At 44.0% G+C, this 10,538-nt stretch overlaps 1 protein-coding gene across 1 annotated transcript; it reads right to left on the bottom strand.

The window, feature by feature from the left end:
- Window positions 1-3,915: 3,915 nt before the first annotated feature.
- Window positions 3,916-9,361, bottom strand: tmem218 (transmembrane protein 218). The gene is made up of 4 exons (XM_034550547.1): window positions 9,274-9,361; window positions 8,940-9,060; window positions 7,907-8,009; window positions 3,916-4,493 (listed from the first exon to the last, which is right to left on the bottom strand). Exons 2-4 carry the CDS (start codon window positions 9,047-9,049, stop codon window positions 4,359-4,361), a joined length of 348 nt encoding a protein of 115 aa, XP_034406438.1. The 5' UTR covers window positions 9,050-9,060; window positions 9,274-9,361; the 3' UTR covers window positions 3,916-4,358.
- Window positions 9,362-10,538: the final 1,177 nt, after the last annotated feature.

Here is a 10,538-nt window from a genome sequence, read left to right as displayed (position 1 = left end):
CCTTTTAATTTCAAAGTGATCCATAGGCCGGGGACGCAGATGGTCGTGGCAGACTTCCTCTCCCGCTCTCATGGTGGGGGAGGGGGAGTAGGTTAGGCCGGATGGCACCCTGGCCTAAGACGGGTGGTGGAGGTATGTGGCAGCGGGGTGTGGCTAGGCTCAGCTGCAGAGTGGTTGGAGAGGGGGTGTGGTTCAGGGAACAGTGTCATGATGTGTAAATGAGCCTCAGCTGGGATCAATTGTGTTTTGTTCCATATAAGAACAGGAGTAGCTGGAGAGGAGGGAGAGCGGGTAGCGGAGACCCGGATCGGTCGCTACCAGAAGCGTGACGAATCAGTAAATAAAAACTGTTACTGCCCTCACAATTGTGTGTGTTGCCTCTTTGGTGCCTGTCCGAGCCTCAAACTGAATTGAATGGCTAAAGACTTGAGACTTGACTTGGACTCATGGCTTAAGACCTGAGACTTGACTTGGACTCATGGCTAAAGACTTGGACTAACGGCTAAAGACTTGATACTTGGACTCATGTTTAAATACTTGAGGCTTGACTTGGACTAATGGCTAAAGACTTGAGACTTTGACTAATGGCTAACGATTTGAGACTTTGACTCATGGCTAAAGACTTGGACTAATGGCTAAAGACTTGAGACTTGGACTCATGGCTAAAGACTTGAGACTTGGACTAATGGCTAAAGACTTGAGACTTGACTTGGACTCAAGGCAAAAGACTGGACTTGGATTCATGGCTAAAGACTTGAGACTTGAACTAATGGCTAAAGACTTGAGACTTGACTTGGACTCAAGGCAAAAGACTTTACTTGGATTCATGGCTAAAGACTTGAGACTTGAACTAATGCTAAAGACTTGAGACTTGACTTGGACTCAAGGCAAAATACTTTACTTGGATTCATGGCTAAAGTCTTGAGACTTGACATGGACTCAAGGCAAAAGACTTGACTTGGATTCATGGCTTAAGACTTGAGACTTGACTTGGACTCATTGCTTAAGACCAGAGACTTGGCTTAGACTCTAGGCTAAAGACTTGAGACTTGGACTCTAGATCAAAGACCTTCGACTTGCCTTCGACTCATGGCTAAAGACTTGAGACTTGGACTCGTGGCTTAAGCCCTGAAACTTGACTTGGACTCATGGCTAAAGACTTGAGACTTGGACTCGTGGCTTAAGACCTGAGACTTGACTTGGACTCATGGCTAAAGACTTGAGACTTGACTTGGATTCATGGCTTGCGACTTGGACTCATGGCTAAAGACTTGCGACTTGGACTCATGGCTAAAGACTTGAGACTTGGACTAATGGCTAAAGACTTGAGACTTGACTTGGACTCATGGCTAAAGACTTGAGACTTGACTTGGACTCATGGCTAAAGACTTGACTTAGATTCATGGCTAAAGACTTGCGACTTGACTTGGACTCAAGGCAAAAGACTTGACTTGGATTCATGGCTAAAGACTTGAGACTTGGACTCATGGCTAAAGACTTGAGACTTGGACTAATGGCTAAAGACTTGAGACTTGACTTGGACTCAAGGCAAAAGACTTGACTTGGATTCATGGCTAAAGACTTGAGACTTGGACTCATGGCTAAAGACTTGAGACTTGGACTCATGGCTAAAGACTTGAGACTTGGACTAATGGCTAAAGACTTGAGACTTGACTTGGACTCAAGGCAAAAAACTTGACTTGGATTCATGGCTAAAGACTTGAGACTTGACTTGGATTCATGGCTTAAGACCTAAGACTTGACTTGGACTCATGGCTTAAGACCTGAGACTTGACTTGGACTCACGGCTAAAGACTTGAGACTTGGACTCATGTTTAAATACTTGAGGCTTGACTTGGACTAATGGCTAAAGACTTGAGACTTTGACTAATGGCTAAAGACTTGAGACTTTGACTCATGGCTAAAGATTTGAGACTTTGACTCATGGCTAAAGACTTGGACTAATGGCTAAAGACTTGAGACTTGGACTCATGGCTAAAGACTTGAGACTTGGACTAATGGTTAAAGACTTGAGACTTGACTTGGACTCAAGGCAAAAGACTTGACTTGGATTCATGGCTAAAGACTTGAGACTTGAACTAATGGCTAAAGAATTGAGACTTGACTTGGACTCAAGGCAAAAGACTTTACTTGGATTCATGGCTAAAGACTTGAGACTTGACTTGGACTTAAGACAAAAGACTTTACTTGGATTCATGGCTAAAGACTTGAGACTTGACTTGGACTCAAGGCAAAAGACTTTACTTGGACTAATGGCTAAAGACTTGAGACTTGACTTGGACTTAAGACAAAAGACTTTACTTGGATTCATGGCTAAAGACTTGAGACTTGAACTAATGCTAAAGACTTGAGACTTGACTTGGACTCAAGGCAAAATACTTTACTTGGATTCATGGCTAAAGACTTGAGACTTGACATGGACTCAAGGCAAAATACTTGACTTGGACTCATGGCTAAAGACTTGAGACTTGGATTCATGGCTAAAGACTTGAGACTTGACTTGGACTCAAGGCTAAAGACTTGACTTGGACTCAAGGCTAAAGACTTGAGACTTGGACTCATGGCTAAAGACTTGAGACTTGGACTAATGGCTAAAGACTTGAGACTTGACTTGGACTCATGGCTAAAGACTTGAGACTTGGATTCATGGCTAAAGACTTGAGACTTGACTTGGACTCAAGGCTAAAGACTTGACTTGGACTCAAGGCTAAAGACTTGAGACTTGGACTCATGGCTAAAGACTTGAGACTTGGACTCATGGCTAAAGACTTGAGACTTGACTTGGACTCATGGCTAAAGACTTGAGACTTGACTTGGATTCATGGCTAAAGACTTGAGACTTGGATTCATGGCTAAAGACTTGAGACTTGACTTGGACTCATGGCTAAAGACTTGAGACTTGGATTCATGGCTAAAGACTTGAGACTTGGATTCCTGGCTAAAGACTTGAGACTTGGATTCATGGCTAAAGACTTGAGACTTGGACTTATGGCTAAAGACTTGAGACTTGGATTCATGGCTAAAGACTTGAGACTTGACTTGGACTCATGGCTAAAGACTTGACTTGGACTCAAGGCTAAAGACTTGACTTGGACTCAAGGCTAAAGACTTGAGACTTGCAACTCTTGAAAGCATTACTTGAAAGCATCTCTTCCTCCCAGCGTCTCTAAATCTCACATATGCCCCTGTGTTGGATACTTAATCGATATATTAGACACCACTACCAAGAGACACAAGTGTGTGTGTGTGTGTGTGTGTGTGTGTGTGGAGGACTGAAGATCCAGTCTATGTCGTGCAAACTGGATTAAGGTATACCAACTGAGATCAGTGACAACTGCAAATAGACAGGCCCAAAGGGCTATTTATCCTTTCAGTTTCACAAAAATTAGTTCAGAATTAATTGGAATTTAATTGATTGACTTGTTGAAAGTATTTGTAGACAATATTCACATTTAATATAAAAAAAATATAATTTCAAGCTAAAAGCTAGCAGACAAAAATGAGATTAGAAGTGAAAATCAGAACTTGGCATCACTCTAAAGATGTCTTCTTCTCGTTGACAACTGAATGTGATGAAAGTCCATAATATCCATAATATCTCTTGACACTAATTGCAAAATTGGAATTCTCAGCATTTCAGCACAGAAGAATCTGGGGAACCAGAAGTATCTTGTTATCAACTAACAGGAGTAGCATCCGTCACTTCATCACATACACATATTAATAAAACACTTAATAGAAATGTGATGCTAATTCGTGTCGCTTCATATTATATCATTTTTCAGATAAAAAATAAAAATAAACATATGTTTTTATTTAAATCCACGACTAAAGTTATTATGAAAGTAAAGTAATGCATTTTATTGGAATGATTCAAATTAGCTACAATTTTCTACAATTCAAATTTATAATAAAAAAGATTCACTTTATTAACAATAAAGACACAAATGAAAAGACAAAAAATGCAATCTCCTGTAAATATAGTTCACCACGTAAGATGCATTGAGAGTTCTAGGTGCACATGTACAGTCAATAACACCAGCATTTGACAAAATCAAGTTAGATCGTTTTTTATTTAAATATGTGGAGGGAGTGTTTCAGTATTAGTATAAATAGTAAAAAAATAACAGTTTTTCTTCATCTCATGTAGTGAAGGATACAATGAAACAACTGGTACTGTTGGAGTCCTCCTCCCTGCTGGGTGAACACAAACGGTTGGCGATGAAGAAAGAAAACACTGTCTCTGTTTGGGATGCATTCTGTAGTCCCTTTCCACATGAAGGGGGGGGCTCTCTCGTCGTGCCCCGCTTGTCTCAAGTTGTGACCCCCTGGCAGCTCTACTGCGTTCTTAAGGCCTTGGCATACACAGGCTCCAGGAAATGAAAGGGGAGCAGCATGAAGAACACCAGCAGGAAGACGGCGCTCACCACCGCCAGCAGCACGTAGCGCCCGATGAACAAAGTGTCCACTATCTGGAGGGAGAAAGAGGGGATACGTTTACTTTCAGCAGTTCTCAGGAACTACACACTACAGTTTGTTGTTGTTCTTCTAGTTAATAGGATCCAATGCATGGAGAACGCATGGCTGCTCAAAAGTCTGGGATTCCTCTTTTAGCCACTAGGTGTCAGGAGAGGGCCTTCACAAAGGCTTCCTGTTTACAGAGACACATTGACAGGGAAATCGACATCCAATACGGTGTCTTAGACAGCAAGCGCTCAGCTGGTCCACTCGTCAACTGGCTGATGCCACATGACGCGTCTGGACCACGTTACTTCAGGTCACCTTCTAGAGCTTCTTGTTGTGACGAACCGGTGGCCTCAGAGCTATCTGGCTGCACACTTAGAGTTCCTTTGGGCTCCGTGACCTGTATCGACTGACTCCTCTGAGAGTGTGGAAGTGATGGAGACCTCACAGACGACCTAAACAAACTAAGAGTGGAACATTTTGGGGTCCTGAATGGTCGACTGGAAGGTGGCAGAAATACAGTCTAACGTCCTCTAATACTCTCACACAGTTTACAATTACAACACTAGTTTGGATGTTTTTAAGAGGGCTTGTGTGAGGTGTAAAATCTCAATCCAGGTCACAATAAACAAAGCAATGCACTGCTGTGGGCAGCAGGAAGAAAGAAAGGCTCACTTTAAAAAGAAAGAAATCTATATCCGTTTAAGTGTACGCTTTATTAAGAATATTTCCGCCTGTTCATCTTGCCGTGGAGCTGCCACATTACCCACGGGGGACTGAAGCCGTGGGCTCTGCAGGTAACATGGAGTCGGGTGGCTCTGGTCAGAAACAAGAATACTAAACGCAGAAAACACTCAAACTGATGCTACTGGAGAAGAGACGCACACAACCCCACCTCCAAACAAGCAAACTATCCCTTTAATGAGTAGTGAGACGAAATACTGGGACAGCTAGGTGTGACTGATCCACATTCAATACTGTTGTTACAAATACATAATCTAATAACCCCAGAGAATATGTTTAAGGTAAGAAGTAACGTGTAGTCAGCCTCTTCCACAGAGAGGAAGACGTTACCAGGAGCAAGGGAGTATTGATGGAGATGCAGCACCTTTGATTGGTGACCACTTAATAGACAGATACCTGGTGTCTGACTGTAGCCTCCTGATTGTATCCATGTCCGCGCTGCCTTTCAAACCTGCTGGCTCTGACACGCAGCCAAGTGCTTATTGATCGGTACAGGAACTAGACCCGTGTGGTCGGGGACTAGCCTGTGCAGCAGTGCATTTGAAGACACGGCACGTTTGTTGTTCCACGGCTCGCTCGCGGCCGCTGAGGACTAAACGCCGATGGGCTATTTTCTGAGCCTGAACAACGAGTCGATGGTCATTCGAGGTCAGCGTCGACGTTGCTTAAGTTTGGCGCAGTCGGAGTTTCTAAAGTTGCCACGGACAGAAGTAATGGACGCTCCCCTGTGTTGAGATGTAGATCATGAGGATATGCCCATTCAGGCTGAGAGAAGGCCCTGAGCACTGAGCACTGCTGACTGAGGAAGATTTCACCAGGGCTGGAATGAGAGGCGTGTGTGCGTGTGTGTGTGTAGGTGTGTGTGTGTGTGTCAATCCGCTTGGTGTCGAGGAGAGACGGGGGTGTGGGCTGGGTGATGTATGCCGTTTCTTATGGATGCATTTAACGCATCTCACTTTTTAATTTGCCAATTACACAGCAAGCAGGAACCCAAAGTGTGGGCCATGTTTTATTAATGTGCCATTGAGCGCACGGGTGGTAGCTGGCAGACGGGCGGGGGGCAGGTGGGAGAGGGGGGGCTGGGTCTGGTATAACCCCCATCCCCCCTCTAGTCTGGGATTGGCACTATGATATTTTACTTTTGTTTAACAGCCAGAGGTTAGGTGTTTCTTACACTCACGCATCCCTCTGCTCACATGTCGGCTTTCAGGAAATGAAAAACATGACGTTCAGAAGTCGGTGAGCTGGGTTTTCACCTTCACATGCATGTGTACCACTGTTTGAGTTATTCTGTTAATGATCACACACGTGAGGATTTGTAATACTTATGATTTGAGTTGTCTCTGGCTCTGTATGAAAGCATTTCATTTCAGATTGCAAAGATGAGGACTCTATATTTAATCTATTTCCTCAGGTGTATTGCTTATGCGTGATACTTTCTTCTGTTAGGATACATATGGTCATTGTTGTTGTTATGGTTACATTTTAATGAGGAGCTATTTTACTAATTTCTGGACAAAACAAGTCGTATTCTATTCATTTCTAAAAAAAACTACAGATTGAAAGAAGCAACAGATAAAAATATGAAATTGATGAAACAAAGAATATTTGTAAATGCTTCATTATTTCATCATGTACAGGCCACTTGATAATCCATACAGGTAGAGAACTCCATGACTTTATGCAAGCACAAGAAGGCGTCATTATTACAAGTGATTGTATACGTCAGCTCATTTAAAACACAGGAATTAATTTCTTGGATCGCCGTGGGTTGATGTTACCCGCACGCCTCCGCAAAGACACGCAGGAAGCGGCGTCGTGCCGCCTCTCTGCGTCGCCGGTCGGGTATCTGCCTTTGCACAATGCCTGTGAAGTGCGAGCTCGCCATTTCTATGGGGTGGCAGCTTGCTTGGCAGATCTGGCCGGCTCATTGGCACGACCCCGAGGCAACACGGGGGGAGTGTTTGTTCTGTGTTGCTGTTGGACTAAGATAAAGCGGAGCGGCCCTTTATGACAAGCACACAAACACACAGCAATGACACATGCTATTTACAGGCTTACGGCGCTGTGGATGCTGGCTCGTAGCACAGTTGGGCTTTTTGTTTGGGGCGGCTTGTGGTTTAAAGTCACCTCCGTCAAACCTAAAGAGAGCTTACGTCCTCAATCAGTGCAAATACATTCTGTTCAGAGTTACAACCACACATGATCTGAGCTCTGCCTTTTGGCATTTGGACCAGACACACACACACACACATACATGAAGTACCCTTTGAGATCTCAAGACCTGAAATATTTGATGAAGATAACTGTAACTGTTCTTAAATGTCTCATAATGCCTGAGGAGAGAGAGAGAACAGACACGTGTGATGAAATATTGTTTTTTTTGGGGAGGAGCACAGAAGCGAGCATGAGATGACCATTGAGCTGAAGGAGTTGGTCTGTGGGCTCTGAATATTCCCAACTCAATGGTACGATGATGTCATCATGCACAGGCGACAATGACACAAGACTCGTGTGGAATGCAATACATGGTGGAGAACCCTGATTTGGAGTGGTTCCTTGTCACAGATTTTAAATTGCCCTTGATGTAGAGGAACATTTCTCTGTGGTATTTGTGTTTGAATACGGTGTGTTTTAATACTTTCATAAAGGTGTTAGATCTGTGCATTCAGCTCACCTCCGTCTCTTTGAAAGGGGCCGCTGTCTCTGGGCGGCGCGGGAAAAACACCAGCACCAAAGTGATGGTGAGAGCCAGTAAGAATACGGGGATGATGCCTAACCTGGCAAGACACAAAACACACACACACACAGTTAAAAAAACACACACAAAGGATATACACCAGGACTCCCCCTGCGGTTTGCAGTAAGACGTGCAGTAAACGCAGGGTTTTCTGAGGATAATGTCATTTCCAAGTACCAATCAAAACAATGGCATTCTTTATTGAGTTTTTAAATAGTTGTTAACTTTCCAATCAAGTAAATGGCACCATGTTTCACCCCATTTAGACTGTACTGTAATTGCATCTTACACAAGTGCACAGTGTTCGGTGTCACCGACGTTAATCGTGCCTGGTCTGTTGGAGGCTCTGCACGCGTACTAATCAACAGGGATCGGGAGGAACCGGCACTCGACCAGTGGGTGAAGCCTAAGCATCAGGAGAATAGTTATGTTTGCTGTCAATAGATAACATATTTAGCTGCAATCTTTCTATGTGAAATCCAGGTCAAAGTGTAAAACATTCAATTCTACAACAATTATTTTTTTCACAAATCGATTCATAACTGCTAAATACAGCTTACATTGTGTTATGAATATATCTTGACATTCCTACATGTTTCCTCCCCTAAACACATCACTTTGTTCAACAGTGAGAAAGGGTTTATGAATTATGTTGTTCTTTTTTCTTTGCATTTTATTGGAATAAACCTGTCACACATATGCCGAATGTCTGAAGAGACTTTACTAATGCCACAGTGTCGGTTATTTCCGCCCCAGCAGAGGTGTGCTGTGGCCCACATGCAGACCGGCATTAGGGGAGGAAATGCTTCGGGATTAAGGAACTGGCCGACAAAGCGGCTCTTTTCTCTATCGACGCATGCAACACGCCGTGCGCAGTGCGTGTGTGTGTGCGCAGTGTGTGTGTGTGCGCAGTGTGTGTGTGCGCGCAGTGTGTGTGCGCGCAGTGTGTGTGGAGGTGCTGCTCACTCACTTCGCAGACCCAGATGCTCTTAGCAGCATCATCCCAAACACAAGTAGTAGAATCCAAACGATGGCGATCACGAACACGCCGGTGCCCACGTCCAAAACGGTGCTTGCCATGTTCACGGTAACTAACGTAAATTAGAGCAGCTAACGTTAATCAGTGGACTCGGTCAAATAGGACTTTACGACACCGCGTTACGAGGCAACGCTGGAGCTATAAGCAAAGCTAACGTTAGCTACATTAGCAGACTATAACTTTCACCCTAGTGTTACGGTGCCCGTTAGCTAGCAGTCTGCTATCTCAGCTAAGCTGAGGACGACATGCTTTTTAACGAATGTACCGGTGTTCGAGGCCCCCCTCTAAGAATGACTGTTTGCTGCCCATTAACCCCTCGTCTCTTAACCAGGTCAATGGCTGTAGCGTTCTCCGTCGCGTCTTCTACTTCCTGGCAACAGCAAACTGGAGTTTGATTGGATACGCGAACTCAATACGGGCCAATCACGTGCGTCGTTACTGAAAATCCGAACGCTGTCGAACAGGCTGCAGGAACTTCCCCCAGCTCGTCCGACTTTTTTCTTTTTTTGTTTACCATACATACGATTCACATTTGTATTGAACCTTTATTCTGTGTTTCTTCTAACACATATTCATTTATTGTGTGTTTTCAGCTGGCAAGACGAAATCGATTGACATATAATGTCGGGGTCTGAATAGAAATGTCTACTCTTACTACCAGCAGCAGCCTCCTGGTCACCGTCGTCCCACCTGTCTCTTTGAACATGCAGTTCCCAATGCGGGCCGACAGGGGGCTGGCCAGATCCGTGGTTCAAAGGCGCGTGTGCACTGCGCTCCAGTCCCGCTCAAAGTGGCGGTGCCCCTGTGCGTTTACTGGGGAAGAAAGAAGACATGTTGCCTTTGAGTGACCATCGTAAAATCCATGCACCCCGAGTTTATTAATGCTCTGGATCCCAAGACAGAGGGCGGGATTGGATCATGTGTAGAACCACTGAGAGCAGAACGTGCGATGAGTACAAAGTGAGCCGTAGAGCAAAGCGGGGCCTGGTGGACACCAAACTGCACGTGGGATTGGGTTCTTGCTGGGTTTGCCAAACTCCTTAAAGAGTCGACCCCGTTCTCGCATCCAATCTCAACAAAATCCGGCAGATTAAAGACGGTCCGAATGGAGAGAGCAAGCAGTAATACAGGTATTATTACAGGTATTATTACAGGTATTATTCAGATTCTTATTGATACAGAGGAACCTCGTGTTCAGGGTCTGGTTTATCTTGCAGCTATTAAGGCTCAGTCTTTGCTAAACCTGAATATAGGTCAGATTATAAGGATATTGGATGACTGAATAAAATACAAATAATGCAACCATATACATACATTTAAAGAATATACCAATTATACCCATATATAGATTTGTCTCATAAATGGATTTAATAAATCCATTCTGCTCTGGTGATTATGAATCAGTTTTTTTTAACAGCCCAGAATGAGTGGATTAATTGCAAATTGTGTTTAAATAAGACCAAACAATGAATCTCTCATGGAGGCTAAAGTCATCTTTTACTTACATTCTACTCTTTTCCCACCAGACAA

The sequence above is a fragment of the Cyclopterus lumpus genome, chromosome 14 (assembly GCF_009769545.1).
Source record: "Cyclopterus lumpus isolate fCycLum1 chromosome 14, fCycLum1.pri, whole genome shotgun sequence".
Classification (NCBI taxonomy): domain Eukaryota; kingdom Metazoa; phylum Chordata; class Actinopteri; order Perciformes; family Cyclopteridae; genus Cyclopterus; species Cyclopterus lumpus.
This window is presented reverse-complemented; position numbering and strand designations above follow the sequence as displayed.

Bases quoted from the DNA above. Each gene is read 5' to 3' on its own strand.
- tmem218 (XM_034550547.1), bottom strand. From the start codon at position 9,049: ATGGCAAGCACCGTTTTGGACGTGGGCACCGGCGTGTTCGTGATCGCC. The intron at 8,010-8,939 runs GTGAGTGAGCAG...GTGTCTTGCCAG, and splicing joins AGAGCATCTGGGTCTGCGAA to GTTAGGCATCATCCCCGTAT. The intron at 4,494-7,906 runs GTGAGCTGAATG...TTCTCCCTCCAG, and splicing joins CCCCTTTCAAAGAGACGGAG to ATAGTGGACACTTTGTTCAT.